Below are 16571 nucleotides of genomic sequence, written 5' to 3'. Positions count from 1 at the left end.
GTGTAGTTAACCATTTCATCTTCATAACAACCTCATGTTATAGATAAGAGTTAGAAAAGTTAAAAAAAATACAAAGTAGATCATTTTGTTCCTTTTTAAAGATAGTAAGAACAGGAAATGGGGGTAAAATTTCAAATACAATACTTTTTAAAGTGCTCTTCATTAAATCAGCTTAATTTTAAAATATGAAAACGTACAACAAAAAAGGTGTTATGTTTGGCACAACAATTCATTGCTAACTGAATTTCATTTTAAATATTTTCACTTTTTGTTTTGAAAAAAGACTTCAGGGCTGAAATTTTAGGCATTCCTTACTGCTTTGCTTTGGCACATCTGAAAAGCAGGCCGTCAGCGCTCTAGAGCAGAAGAAGAAAAAAGATCATGAGGTTTTCTGGACAGAGCACCTCCATTCTGTTATGCAGATAATAAAATGAGAATTTTTCAGGACAGAGGATTAAGAGAGAAGGAGAAAAATAGTCCACATTCCCTTAAATCGCTTTTGCCACCTATCAAGTTCGCCTTCTAAAGTAATGCTTTGCTCTTGCATTGGACACTTCTGCCCCACTGCTTGCCCTCAGTATATATACAGGGATGATGAGTTCATGTTCCAGAAAGTCTTATTTTAAAATCTTTTCATTATGTATTTTTAAAGTCATTTAGAAGACAGACAATAAAAACAAGACAACAATATAACAATACTCTAAACGTTTTGGCCATTTTTTCTTAAAAGCGTATTCTAAATTATAAGAGGGACTGTAAAGACAATTGTTAGTAAGAAGCCCTCTTACATATAGCGTGATTGGGTCAGGGTAAAGTAGATCCTGCCCAGAGGTGGAAATGAAACAGAACCCAGGCACCCTGCCCTTAGTGCGTGTGTGTGCGTGTGTGTGCGTGTGTGTGTGTGTGTCTGTGTGTAACTCATTTTCCCAGAGTGCTTTTCACACATCCATAGTTCTTAGAAAGAGTGAATCAATCACCAATGAATCAATGAACAGAAGGACAAATAGGTCAGGAATAGGAGAGAAGACCAGAATCCAGGGTAGACCACATCTAACCCTCCAAATGCCCCCAGCACACTCAGGGCAAGGGAGAATGTTGACAAGGGCTGACAAGGTTATCCTACCCCCGTTAAGCCAGCCTAAGGGAGAAGGCTGCTAGTCATCAGGTCACATGTAAGCCACACTCCCTCACAGGGTGCTGGCAGTTCCACTTTTCCACTGGAGAGGCAGAAGTTCTTGAATATCCCACAGGGGAAATTAAATATTTCCAACAGCTCAATGTTCCATATTAACAGTAGAAGATATGCACCTGTTACTGAAATAGTGGGCCTCCACTCAGGCAAAACAAAAATGAAAAGACAAAGAAATGCATTTGTCAATTTTCTACAAACCTGTCATTTAAAAAAAGGTTTCTGAACTAAAATTATAAAGTCCACAATTACCACAGCATCACAGACCCCTTGAACACTCAACATATTATTAATTGAAGATGGTAGTAATGACAAATAGTTCTCAAAAAAATCAGGACTTTTTTCCCTGTATCTGTTCGCTACTGTCTAACTACTGACATCTACACTTTGAGTAACATGTCCCTTTTCATGGAAAGAGCACTGAAATTGTGGTCACAAGACCAGGGGTAAATTCTGATTCACTTACTTCCTAAATTATGAACTTATCCACTGAGCCTCCGCTTCTACATCAGGAAAATAGGAATGATGCCTGTCCGGCCCATCTCAACTGCTGGTTAGGAGGATCAAATTAAAAAATACCTGTGAGAGCACTGGGAAAATTTTCATTAAGTGCTACATGAAAGTCAACGATTATTACGTAGAAAGGAAAATGCTTATAAACCCAGAGCACAGAGGTCTTCCCATAGACCTTGGCAATAAGCAATTCAGAAAAGCTAATCCAGATGTCTACCTTTTTTTAAGTAAAAATTGATTAATTTAAGAACCTAGTTGCAAACACTTTAATACTGTCATTTCTCAGTGAAAGGCAGAGTGACCTAAAGATTTCACAGAAATTGCTTGGAGCAGGCCCCTCATGATATGTGTAAAAGGAATGAACATCCTAATGAACACTGTAGATTCTACAGTAAAGAATCTACTTTCCTCATCTTAGTGGATTGTAATTCTTGGATTGTACCATTCTTATTACTCATTATGACTAATCTTTATGTAGGAAAGATATGTTGAAAACATATTCTAAAGCCATGCTGGAAAAAGAATCCCCTAAGAACACAGCAATGCACTTTACATGAACGCTCAACATTAACTGTGGAGCTAAGGCTGCAAACGCTTTTTCAATCCTGAAAATCTTTAACTTGGTTGAAGTGCGAAATGGCGAACTTTCTTCCTTCTCGTTCCCTTCAACGTTGCTGTTGCCCTGAGAGCCATCCCAGGCTGCTGTTCTTCACACCCTGTTAGGATTCCAGGATGACCTCATCCGAACATATGGTTTCAAGTGCTCAGCGTGAGCTGATGATTCTCTCTCCATCCCAGTCCAGGCATCTCCCCACGTATCCAGGCTTCTGCCTAGACAGCTCACTGGGAAATCCCACAAGCACAAAGAATCCACACCCTTCCCACATCCTCCTCTTCATCTCATCCCCAGCAACCCCAGCCAGAAACCCAGAGTCCCCAGACTTCTCTATCTGACTCACTGACCACGTCCTCCAGATTCACCCTTCTTTGACCCACCCACAACTCTATTCCCTCTGTGAGTGCTTTGACCCAAGGACTGCTTGCCCAACATTAATGCATGGGCTGCTAATTGATCCCTGGGCCCGTAATTCAGCCCCCACACTAAAACAAGAATGGCTCCAAAGCACACATCTGATGGTGTCATTTTCCTGCTGAAAATCCTACAAAACCTGCCCCATAACCTTCAAGACCAAGTTCGAACTCTGTAGTTAGCACAATATAGCCTTTCATGATTTTTCACTCTCCTAATCTCCAAAGGCGAAGCTTACATCCCCATACACAGCATGCAATTTCACACCTGCACGCCTTTGAACATGCTGTTCTCTCTGCCTGCACTGCTGTCCTCACCCCAGTTTCTGCTTTTTCCTTCATCGCCATCATCTGGTTCTTTCTTTTATTTTCTGCTAACTCCAATCCATTTTCAAAAGGCAACTCAGTCTCTAGAAATCCTTCTGGAATTCCTCTGGAAATCCTCAGATTCACCCAGTCTGATTAATTTGACTCTACTCCAAGCCCCTACTGTCTCTGGGCAGACCTTGGGCATCCTCCCTCTTCACCGTGCCTTACTGCACTGTAATGACCTGCAGGCCTCCTCCACTAGATGCTAAGCTCCTTTAGGGTAGCTTAGGCTGTCCAGCATGACTTGAGTGCCTGGCACACCCAATGCAGTCCATTAATATCATTTAATGAATAAATGCATGTCTGCAGGAATAAATGAACTGGCTTCAGGGAAAAAAAAAGATGAGATCAAACTTCAACTGAAATAAAAACCTCATCCACTTGGGTTCTTGGACTCCATGAATTAATGATGTTATTTAGCAGCTGGTCTAAAGTTTATCTTAATTTAACAAACCCCTTCCTCTAAGGGTGTGCCAATTAACAGCACGTGGCTACAAGAGCAATGTTTAAGGTCTGTGAGAATCAACTGTTTTCAAGCACCCTAAAGAACTCCAGAAGCACCTATTTACGTAGAAATAATTGAAAATCATTCTGAGAGCACCAATAACTTGAGTCCCCTAAGACTTGTACCAGACAACGATTTGTTTGTGTAGTTGGAGTTAAAATATATACTTGAAAGTAATAAAAGTACATTTATTTTAAAATATTCTATAATTCAGATGGGCCTCCCTCCCCCAATCTGCAATTAGTAGGAATTAGTGAAGTTTCACGATACTTCCAGCTACGAATAGCACACCCAGGAAGCCAAGGTTCACCTGTAATCTCTTAATTAGACGCATCCCTCATGATGCTGCCCACCATCCTTCAAAGGAATGTTGACAGCCTGTCAGCCACAAAGGACAGCTCCAAGTTCCATAACTAGAATCGTATGGATTTCCTATGAAAATTGCTTCAGTAGCAGCAGTTAGTCAATTTAATAACCTTATTAAACACTTTAATGACTTCTTGGGCCTAATGATTATATCTAGTATGAAGGAAGAAATCAGGCAGAGTAGAATTAAAAATTTAAGCTAACTGATCCCTACTGTTCTCCATGTGAAAACAAACTTCTGAAGAAAGAGAACTGTACTCTTTGAAAGTCTAGTTCCTGTGTTGTCTTATAATAATCACTCTTCAATTTCAGTGTACCCCCTTCCCTCCCCAACTCCCACCCCAGGTTCAACCTTTATCCATCTACCTCATCTTTTTTTCCTTAGCCCTGATATATGAGAATAAATCAACAATAAAATTAACCATACTGAACAAGGCATGTGCATGTGCCAGGCACTGTGGTAAGTGTTTTATACATGTTTTCCTTTAATCTTTATGACAATCCTAAGAGGTCAGTAATATTATCACCCCCCTTTTTACAGATAAGAAAAATAAGGCTTCTTAAGCTTAAGCAACTGGCCCAAAGTCAAATGGCCAACAGACTGAGCTAGGTTTCAAACTCTGGTCTGCCTTGCTCCAAAGTCTGTGCTCTCAAACATGTTCTACTGGGTGCTTCTTTAACAATAAATAATAAATCTCCGATTTCACTATATTTCCAATTTCACCAAAGTGCATTATTTTGGAGGGGAAAAAATTATTCTCTTGCTATTAGCTAAAACATCAATTCAAACAACATGTTGTTCTGAAACTCTGTCCCACTAGCTTCTCAAAGGCCTTGTATTTCATTTTTATATCTCTAGCACCAAGCACAGTATTGGCACTCATTAGTAAGTGCTCATGAAATGTCTGAGAATTAACCAACTGATTATAAAGAAGATTCAAAACCAAAGGATGTACAGGTTCTGTATGCTGAAAACTATAAGATGCTATTGAAAGAAATCGAAGAAGTATATACTTCTTTGTATATATCTGTGTAAGTATATTCTATACTGTGTTCATGTATTGGAAGAGTCAACATAGTAAAGAGATAAATTCTCCCCAAATTGATCTATAAGTTTAATGCAATTCCTGTAAAAATCCCAGCCAGATTTTTGAAGACACAGCTGACCTTATTCTAAAATTTACATGGAAAGGAAAAGACCCTAGAATAGTCAAAATAATTCTGAAAGAGAATAAAGTGGGAGGAATCCTTCTTCCTTATGTTAAGGCTTACTATACAGCTATAGTAATCAGGATAGTGTGGTACGGGTAGAGGGGCACAGGTCAATGGAACGGAACAGAAAACCCAGAAATAGACTTATGCAAATATGTCCAACTGATTTTAGACAAGGGTGTAAAAACAACTCAATGGAGGAGAGATAGCCTTTTCAACAAGTGGTTCAGGACCAACTGGACATCCCCAGGCCAAAAGAGGAATCCCGACCTGAACTTTGCCCCTTACGTAAAAATTAACTCAAAATGGACCGTAGATTTAAATGGAAACATAAAACCTTTAGAAAAAAACATAGGAGAAAATCTTTGCGACCTTTGATTAGAGAGAGTTCTTAGACTTGACACCGAAATGATAATCCAGGTAAGGAAAGAGAGCTAAATTAGACCTCGCCAAACCTAAAAAGCTTTGCTCTGCATCTCCTGTGAAGAGGCTGAAAAGAAAAATTACAGGCTGGAAAATATCTGCAAATCACTCATCCCTCAAAGGACTTGTAGCTAGAATACATAAAGAACTCTCAAAACTCAACATGTAAAAAAAACAAAGAATTCAATTAGAAAATAGGCAAAACACATGAAAAGGCATTTCACCAAGGAAGACATACAGATAGCAAACAAGCACATGAAAAGATGTTCAAGATCATTACCCATTAGGGGAAATGCAAATTAACACCACAGTGATATGTCACTACATACCTATCACAGTTTCTTCTATTTTTATAGTACAGTAAACATAACTGTGTGCTGACTGTAAAAATATTTATTCTTATTACAAAAAGATGAGTACAGACAAAAGCTAACAAACAAAGAATCTCCAGGTGCTAGTATTAGTTTTTCATAGCCTTGATGAGAATCTTCTACCACAAAAATGAAAACTTGTTTCATTTTATGCTCACTTTCTCAGGCCGTTTTTATCCTATTCCAAAGTATATACCCATTTTATATGTTTATGTATTTGAACTGGAGACTCATTCATTCAATTAAAATGCATTGAGTCCTGGTTCTGAGCAAGGCACTGACATTTAACCAATGTCTTATTCACCAGGGTTCTATCCAGGGCTCCCACATAACAATCTCAAAACTAAAATTTAGCCCCTTTCACACACACTACATTCTCTACAAATAACATGCTTGAAAGGCAGAAGGAATGTATCAAGCAACCTTCCTTTATTTCCTAATAATATTTATGACAAATAACCTAAAAGACATCCTCCAAGGAATGTTTCTTGTCACTTTATAGCTTGGAGTGTGTTTAAATGCCGTTCCCTGGCAGTTTTGAACGATGACTTTTAAGAAAGCTTTTATTACGTCGGGATAAATAGCTGTGAGTGAAATTCAACTAGGCCTGCCTTTTACATGACTTATAATAATTCATGATGTTATGAGTTTCTTTACACAAGCAGTGTCCAGAATTAAGGAGAGTTACCTTTTTGTATTTCATAATACATTAGTGGAAAACACTCATCTTTTACAACAAGAAATAATTACCAACCTGTGCTAAACTACACCACAAGGACACGATCAGCAAAATCCAGAATGTGAAAACATCTATAGGTCAAAAGATGCAGTTTCTTCAACAAATAAATTGCACAAGGGGGAAAATGGGCAGAATGAGAGGTTTTGAGCAATATATTAACCAAATGCAATGTGTAGTTCCTATTTGGATCAAGATTAGAACAACCAAATATACAATTTTTTTTTCAACGTAATCAGGGAGACTTGAACACTGACTATTTGATGATATGAAGGAATTAATGTTAATTATTTAAGGTATAATAATGTGGTTTGTTTCTAAGAAGGGTCATTTGTTATAAATGCATACTAAAATATTGACAGATGAAATTACACTATGCCTAAAATTCGTTTCAGATAATTCACTGTGTGGTAGCAGGAGGGAATGGGTGGCGGTGGGGCAATAGCTTGGTCATGAATTAATAATGTGTTAACTCTTGAACCCCCAGGTACATAAGGGCTCATTATATTAGTCTCTCTACTTTGTGTGTTTAAAATTTATAATGAAAAGTTAAAACCAGTAAAGGAAGAGAAGGAAGGGAGGAAGGGAAGAAGGGAAGAGGTCATCTCAAGGGGACTGCTTTATGAAAAGAGACACATGTGGCACTTGAAAGCGAAAGTAAGTCAGAAACGTGAATCTGAAAGCATTAACCATGAGTTCAACTGTTACTGACACCGTTAACATAATGACGTCCCAATACTTATCTACCTTTGAAAAATAAGATTTTTTCATTATTATAAAAATAAAATATGTATGTGGTTAAAGAGAGAGAGATCATTTCAAGTACAGATGAGAACACCCTGAAAATGAAGTCCCCCTCCTACTGGACTTCCAGTTTCTTTTCAGCCTATCTAGGACTTTTACATACTTCTTCTATTATACACATAATTGGCACATATATGTATATATATGTGTGTGTATATACATGTATATATAATTTTTAATGCAAATGGGAGCACACTGTAAATACTGTTTTGTACCTTGATTTATTCATTGCACAGTCTTTTAGAAATCTTTATGTGTGAGCACGTATAATTCAATGTTATCTGTTTTAAAACTAACTGTTTTAGAGCAGTTTTAAATATACAGAAAAATTGTTCAAAGACAGTAGAGAATTCCCATATATCCCATACCCAGTTTTCCCTATTATTACATCACGTCACATAGGCAGGGAGGAAAGGAGGAAGGAAGAACAAATTGAGTTTTGGGGATTGGGAAAGGGTCTTGTCTTGTCACTTCCCTTCAAAGTCCCCAGCATCACAGGACACCAGGTGGAGGTGTTGCTTATGGGATATCCTTTGATGTTACTCACTGGTCCCAGCTCAGTCAGTTTCCAATCAGAAATCAATATTAAAACCATGCTTTCCTAGAGCAAGCCCAAAATGTTACCATCAATCAGTGTAAGTGTATCTTGAACACTTAAATGTTAAGCTTAGAGCCAACACGTCCAAAACAGCAGCACATCCTTCCCATCTCTCCCTGTAGGGGCTGTGTGGCAGGGTCCTCACGGTGCCTGGAACCGTCCTGGGCCCACTTGGTTCTGCTCCACTCAAGGTATCTCCTGCCACGGAGTTGTAGATTTACTGTCACTCAAGTGTCAATAAATGCTAATTGCCATTATATCCAATACCAAGTATGTACATTTTGAAGGAGAAAAAACTCTTATACAAAAGGTATGAATCTCTAAAGGTAGAATTCAGCCATCATGATCCAGGAGAGTTGGGGAGACACACACACACACACACACACACACACACACACACACACAGAGAAAAGAGGTTTCAGCCCACCCTTCCAGTCACATCACATATGTAGGACTATCCCACTTACACCAAGCAAGCCCTGGGCAGAGACACAAACACAGTTCCTTGGAGGGGCCAGAATGTCAGACTCCATGAAAGAGTGTAAACTGCTTATTTACATATCACATAAGATGAGCTCAATGTGGCTGAAGCCAAGGGTCCTTAGCGACGCAGGAAGATCAACCTGTTCATTCCGGGTGTTAGAATATAAAGAGAACGAAAACGTCTGGCTCCACACAAGACGCCGTCTGAAACGCGTTTCCTGTCACAGCCACCTGCCTTTTCATTAGGGTTCCGGGTTCTGTCTCATTAAACAGAAGAGTTGATTCAGTTGGGTCCACCTAATTATTCTTATTAAAATATGTAACCATAATATTTTAATTGTAAATTAAAGCGGCATGCATGAATGAATCTGAATTCATTTTAATTTTACAATGGCCTGATGCCAAGGCCTTTTTACGGGGAAGATCCATCAGCACGGATACTGCTCTCGTGGGAATTCAAACCAATGTGCAAATGGAACATGTTTAGCTAACAAGGGAGCCTCTCCCTCCCTGTTCTCCTCTCTCTAGATTTATTGCGGTAATAAAGCTATTTTAACAAGAGAGACTGCAATCGACTCCCCACCCTACCCCCCCATCTTAAAAAAAAAATTTTTACCAAACTTCTAAACTGGCACTACCAGCTTAGGTAGAACCAAGATGTCAGTCCTGGGCCATTTGCATCTTGAACAAGGATGGTAACTGGGTATCAATTCACATGTCAACCTTACGATTAATTAGCAATGTCTCCTGTGGGCACCAAGTGCAAAGGGCTTACACACACACTGCCCCCCTGGTCTAGATTCTAGAACAATCAGGGATATTGCATTCAGCCTTGATATATGCAGTTAGGTGGGACTTGAATTATTTTCCACTAAACCACCACCAGCCACTAGGATATTTAAAGGCTCAGCCAAAACCTCCTCCACTTCTAACTGGCATTAACTACAGGGTGCTGATGGGGTAGCTGCTGAGATAAAAATATCTTGATAATTGAGGCTTTAGGAAAGCTTCCCCTTGACTTCTAAGCTGAGGCCTGAAAGATAAGGAGTCGTCAGCCTGTCAAGGTGGTGTGAAGGCTGGGGACAGAGATTATTCCAGGCAGTGGGAAAAACATTTGTGAAAGCCCAGGGGCCCAGGGCACACAGAGCAATCAAGTTTCCAGAATAAGGCGTGAGAAGGGTACTGGGTAGAGGGAGAAGCGGGAGACGAGCCTGGGGAAAGAAGCAGGGTCGGATCACACAGGGCCTTGGAAACCACAATGAGGAGTGTGGACTTTGTTCTAAGAGCAACGTAAGAGAAACCAAGAAATTCTGGCCACACATAGAAAATGAATTGATATGTGATGGACAGTAGTATGTTACGGTACATCCAGAATCTGGTCTTGCTGTGCTTATTTCTTGCTGACAGAGACTCAAGTATATTTCTGGGCATTATACCCCTTTCTCAACTTAACGGTATTTTCCTTTTCAATTGAAGGACTTTCCAGTTTAAAACTGCTTAATGTTATATTATTATTATTATATAATTAGTTATAATAAAGGACTTGTAAGGTCAATATAATGCTTTCTTTATGCAGTTGGTTAAAGTCTGTGTCTAGTTTTTATTAACTGAAATGAACTTTAAAAATCATGATTAAACCAGCCAAAAAAAAAAGCTTCTCATTGGAAAAACGTCTTTGTTGCTTTCATGGGGAGCTTTCTCCCCCCAAGAACAATTTTTAAAATGTGCCTCTGGAATAGTGCCGGCTGTCAGCACAGCTCCGCTCTCAGGCCAATACAGGTGTGTAGTGAAGCATTCAGCTTACCTGAAAGGAGGTCTGTCCTCTGCCCTTGGCTTCTGGGAGGTGATCTCTAGGCCCCTGGAATGTCTTGCCTGACAAGAGTATCTTTGTTTGCCTGGGTTTGGCCACTGGACAGTCTAACAATGTGAATATGATGGAGGCTTAGGGCCACGCTGTATCAGCTGTGACCTCTGGAGGAACCAGAGACTAAAGGTATTAGCCTGATCCCAGGAGGAGTGGACAAAAAGGTCGGCCATGCAGGAGAGGATGAGCCCCAATAAAAACTCTGGACACCAAAGGCACAGGGGAGCTTCCCTGTGGAAATTATCACACACCGACTCCTTGTGGAGAGAATAAGCAGTAGCTCTGCATTTGGGCCCCTTCCCAACCTGGCCCTCTGCATCTCTCCCTTCAGCTGGTTCTAACTGGTATCCTTTCCCTGTAATAAACCATAACAGTGAGTATAACTGCTCTCAGTGAGTTCTGTGAGTCTTTCTTGTGAACTATCAAAACTGAAGATGGTCTGGGGAACCTCCAAATTTGAAACTGGTATCAGAAGTGAGGGCAGTGTGGAGGCTTGCAGTTTGGCCACCTTCACAGAGAAGGTATTTCCTGAAGCAAGCACCTTGGTCCCAGAACTGTTTAACACAGGGACAAGGAAGAAGCATGCCTGGTCTTCGTACTGGGTAGGGCCAAGAAGACTGCACGGATGCTGGGGAGTGGGGGTCAGGAGGTTCAGGAGGGCAGCTGTTTTGCTCTTTCATTAGCCCCCTTCTATGACGTCCTGTGGTATCTTGACTCTCGTCTACAGATTTATGGTCAGAGAATGAAGAACTAACCTGTAGTGAGTTAAAGGACGTGGATTATCTATTTGGGGATTTCTGATGACATACCTCTTTCTGCTGTTCTGGAAACATCTTCAACACAGGACACAATCGATCTGAAAAATAAGATACCAACACTCAGTGATTTGGAACCTCCATACAGGAGCAGATATGCCTCTCAGGACCTCCCACCCAGATCCCCCCTGAGAGCCCGCCCTCCCACAGTCTCTGAAAAGTATACCTGTGCTTCTCCCCTAACCCTGTCTCCTGCTGATCCAACCAAGGGAAACATCGGTCCACCTGGGAATTGGGAGTTTAGGCTACGGCAAGGCCAAGACAGCCAGATGATGACCGGCCCTCAAACTGAAGGCCAGACAGGGTCAGGCTGGAGTTGGAGCCTTGGGAAAATCAGAGGAGGCTGGAGATGTTGGGGAGCAGAGGGCCATGAGGGGCAGCAGGGGATGCTGGTTGGCAGTGAGGTGAAGAGAATGGAAAAGGTGCCCAGCGATCCACCACTGAGAACAGCCCTGACGGTTTCACCAGCAACCCAAGCTTTCAAGGAACAAGTCACTCCTGTGACATTTAAACTACTCCAGAGTTCAGATAAGAGCTGGTGTGGCCCCAAGAGGGATGAAGATGGGAAACTTGATTCTGAGCCTCCAGTCAGTGCAGTCAGCCACTCGGCTGATTCCAGGCCCTGCATGTTCCTAAGACTGTCTATTGTTCCTTAAAACCCCACTTAGCTAGTTGGACTTAACACCTACTCTCTGCCAAAAAAAAAAAAAAAAGAATCCCCTCACTGTATGCACATGTATTTTACAACAGAAAGGTGGCTATGGCTGCATGGTCATGACTTGCCTTTATTTTGATCATGTAAGTCTGACCCCACTTTCCAGATGATTATTATCATCCACAAGTATTTCCTGAGTCTCCAAGAACATCCCTGGCACTGTAGGGAATACGAGGAAGTACGTGGGTGCTTCCCACATGGTGGGTGTCGGGGAGGAGAACCCAGAGCAGAGGAAAGAGCTCCCGAAGGAGGTGAGCGAGCTGTGCCGCCAAGGGGAAGGAAGGTCCTTTCAGCCAGAGTGAGTGAGCGAGCAAGAGGACCCACAGGGGAATTTCAAGGTTCACGGAAAGAGGAGGAAGAGGTGTGACAGTGGCATACACAGAGGATGGGGGAAAAGCGTGATGGACAATCCAGAGATGGGGACCAGGCCGGTTCAGCTGAGGGAAAGGCTTCATGGGAGGTGGGAAGCTGCCAAAAAGGTGGGTCTGCATCCTAACCTCCGGAACCTGTGAAGGTGATCTTATTTGGAAAAGGTGTCTTTGCAGGTGGGTGGGCCCCAAATCCAATGACAAGTGTCCTTCTTATAAGAGACAGAAGAGAAGAAATCATCCACACACAGAGGAGAAGGCCATGTGAAGATGGAGGCAGAGACCGAAGTGATGCAGCCACAAGCCAAGGACACCTGGGGTCACCAGAAGCTGGAAGAACAAGAAAGCCTTCTCTCCTAGAGCCAACGGAGGCAGCACAGTCCTGCCAACACCTTGATTTCAAATTTCTGGCCTCAGGAATGGAGAAGAGAATAAATTTCTGTTGTTTTAAGCCACAAAGTTTGTGGTAATTTCTTATGGCAGCCACAGGAAACTAATACGGAGAGGCTCTCCGGGGATTAGACTAGAAAGGTAGGCTGGGGACGTAGCTGGGGAAGGGGGAATTCATTCATTCACTCACTCACTCACTCGGTATTTATGTGCCATGTGCTGGAGTAGGAGTGGGACACACAGTGGAGGGCAGAGCAGACTCAGAGCTTACGAGATGACTTCATAAATATAGTATAGAAATGACAGAAAGGAAGGGAAAGGACAGCCTCTTGAAAGAACGGAAAGACTAAATGGGGAAGTGGGGGAGTGTCGCCTGGGAAGGCTGTACTGAGAAAGTGGCACTTAAGCTGAGGCCTAAAGGGCGGTGTCATTTAGCCAGGAAGGCTACAGGAGAAAGGCATTTTAAGCAGAGGGACTGGCGTGTGCAAAGGGGCGGAGGCTGGAAGGAGGAGCAGCTCGAGAGTTCAGGTTATTGAAGGAATCCCTGCATCGGCTGAAGGCTAGGCCATGGGTGACATCCATCTTGGGATTCTGCCGAAACACTGATCGGGTGGGTCCTTGACCCCAAGCTTCCAGATCATCCTGCCAACTCCCATCCTGCCAACTCCCACCCGTCTTCCCTGCTCCTGCCCCAGCTCTTCACCCCCATTACACAGCGTGTTGTGCAAGTCCCTGCTGGCATGAACCTCACTTGCATCATAATATTTGTATATTCTCCTTCTCCCAGTTGACTGAATGTCTCCAACAAAGCACATCTGCGTTTTCTTGTGTAAACTTCATAACCATTCTGTGAGGGAGATTTGAGTGTCCTCACTTTACAGGTAAGAAAACAGAAGGCTGGAGGGAGCAGGTTGCCCCAGGTCACACAGGGAGGGAGAGAGCTCAATTAGTCCAGTGTGAACTCAAGTCAGTCTGCTTCCCAGCCCAGGTCTTCCCATTGCCTGAGGCTGCCTCCATGACTGTGTGGCTGGACAAATGGTTCACATTTGGGGTCTTTAATTTAATTCTCCCCAAGGGACTTGAGCTTTTCACCCACCCCCACCCGAGGCAGGAGGATTCAACAGTTCTCATAGGGCATTGGCCACCTGAGATGCTAGAGACCAAGTCAAACTGTACAAATAGGAAGCTGAAAGTTTAAACTGGCTCCAAAACATCACAGAGAACACACAGTCAAGCTTTAATATTTTAAAGCTGGATAGAGGGATGGGGGTGTGGTTAGAGGGGAGAAGACTTTCATTTTCCACTCCATCCACTTCCACATTGTTTGAATTTTTCCAGTGAACACAAATTAATTTTACACTTTTTCAGGTAACAATCATTTAAAAATAAACACAATAATTCTATCAGAAGTATTAAAAAAGAAATGACAGGCCCAAAATGGAGACACCTGTGCCAAAACCAAGACTTAATACCTAACCAAACTGCCATTACAACCTTCCCCAGGAATGTAATCCCAACTAGAAAATGTGAAATTTTCAAGTCAGCACCGATTAGGTCACTCTTTTGACCCCCCCAAAGGAAGATGAGGTAACTCCTTCTGTCCCCCATAGGGAGGTTACCTAAGCCAGAAATAATCTTTTTGTTTGTTTATGGCTTGCCTTGCCTTTGAAAACCTCTCCCTCTCTGCAGCCCTCTGGAGCTCCCCTCTACTTGCTAGATGGGATGCTGCCCAATTCATGAATCGTTCAATAATGTTAATTAGATCTTTAAATCTACTTAGTTGAATTTTTGTTATTCAACAGGAGAAATAATGACTCAAACATAAATTATGGAAGATTTTTACTTGGTTGAATTTTTGTTATTCAACAGAAGAAATAATGACTCAAACATAAATTATGGAAGATTTTTACTTCATTATGGAAGATTTTCCTATGCAGATTCAAACATAGGAAAAGATGCTAGCTTTATAACTCAGTAGAAAATGTCATCAGGTACTGGACCTCGCCATGGCATTTACTGATGGGGGGAAGGAAATTAAATGATAGCACCATAGAACGGTTTGAGAGAAAAGGTTAGATGTCTATAATTTAGCAAACAGAAGCCGCTAGTCAGAAACTGCCCCCTGATAAACTATGCCCTCCTGGTGGGTTGTAAAATTTTTCATTTGTTTAGATTTCCAAATTCCCCAGGCTAGCCCCTATGCCTGTCAAAATAATGGATATGGAGAATTCTTGCCTCACTGAAAGACTTACAGGAACCAGTGTGGAGATCTGACCCCAGCTAACCTTGAAACAGAAAGTAGAACGGTGGTTGCCAGGGCTGGGAGGAAGGGGAAATGGCGAGTTCTTGTTTAATGAGTATAGGGTTTCAGTTTTGCCAGATGAAAAAGGTCTGGAGACTTGTTACACAACAATGTGAATATACTCAACACTATTGAACTGTATGCTTAAAACAGGCAAAATGGTAAATTTTATGTTTCTTACCACAATTAAAAGTAACATTTTTTTATAAAAAGGTCAATAATCTACCTCGAATGTTTAACCTTGCTGTAAGTGCAAATAAAAATGAGATGCCATATTTCTGTCTATCAAATTAGAATGTTTCTTCAATGAAATCCATTGCTGGCAAGCATCACGGGAAATGAGACTGAATGCTGCTGGTAGGAATGTGAGCTATTTCAATATTTCTCAAAGACAATTTGGCCATATGTTTCAAAAGCATTTTTTGTTTATTTATTTATTTTGCAGTACGCGGGCCTCTCACTGTTGTGGCCTCTCCCGTTGTGGAGCACAGGCTCCCGACGCGCAGGCTCAGCGGCCATGGCTCACGGGCCCAGCCGCTCCGCGGCATGTGGGATCTTCCCAGACCGGGGCACGAACCCGTGTGCCCTGCATCGGCAGGCAGACTCTCAGCCACTGCGCCACCAGGGAAGCCCCGAAAGCATTTTTAAATTACTTATGTTCTTTGACTCAATTATTCCACATCTGGAATCTCAATGTAAAAAAACTGGTCAGACATGTGCAAATAATTTTTATATGAATGTTCACAATGCAGTATTTTTCATTTAAAAAATCAAATAAAATAGAAACCTAAATGTCCATAAGTAGTACACTAGGAAAAGTGAATTATGGTAGGGCTGCATAAAAGACCACCTCGTAGCCATTCCAAATTATGTTACAGAAGAATACTAAATGATAGGGACTGTTCAAGAAGTATTAGGTGATCTTTTTACATATGTTTTTATTTCTTTACTTATTTATTTAAGAACCGAAGCCTACATGTGACAAGTCAACAGTGGTCATTTCTGTTTTATTTCCTTCTTTTCTGTATTTTTCCAAAAGTTTACAATGCGTTTGTTAATAAAACCATGATGATACCACTTATATTCAGAATCTTAAAAGATGATACAAACGAACTTATTTACAAAACAGAAATAGACTCACAGACATAGAAAGCAAACTTACAGTTACCAAAGCGGGGAGAGGGATAAATTGGGAATTTGGTATTAACAGATACACACTACTATATATGAAATAGGTAGACAACAAGGATACTGTATAGCACAGGAAACTATATCAATATCTTGTAATAACCTATAATGGAAAAGAATCTGAAAATGTGTGTGTGTGTGTGTGTGTGTGTGCGTATATATATATATATGACTGAATCACTTTGACCACCTGAAACATTGTAAATCAACTACATCCCAATAAGAAAGTGGTAAAAGAAAAAGGAAACTATATATATATGGGTTTTTTGCCATATGGCTCGGCATGCAGGATCTTAGTTCCCCAACCAGGCCTACGGCAGATGGAAGCACC

The 16571-nt window shown here is 41.4% G+C and overlaps 1 protein-coding gene across 3 annotated transcripts in view; it reads right to left on the bottom strand.

Moving 5' to 3' along the window:
- SNX10 (sorting nexin 10) overlaps positions 1 to 16571 on the bottom strand; it is a 71683-nt gene that overhangs the window by 14663 nt on the left and 40449 nt on the right. For all 3 annotated transcript variants that reach the window (XM_079931591.1, XM_079931589.1, XM_079931590.1), the window contains exon 2: positions 11272 to 11318. In XM_079931591.1, the coding sequence (XP_079787717.1) occupies positions 11272 to 11295 (24 nt within the window). In that variant the 5' untranslated portion in view covers positions 11296 to 11318. The remainder of the gene's footprint in view (positions 1 to 11271; positions 11319 to 16571) is intronic.

The sequence above is a fragment of the Stenella coeruleoalba genome (genome assembly GCF_951394435.1).
Source record: "Stenella coeruleoalba genome assembly, chromosome: 9".
Taxonomy (NCBI): Eukaryota; Metazoa; Chordata; class Mammalia; order Artiodactyla; family Delphinidae; genus Stenella; species Stenella coeruleoalba.
The sequence above is the reverse complement of the archived record's forward strand: the minus strand, read 5'-3'. Positions and strand labels throughout refer to the sequence as shown.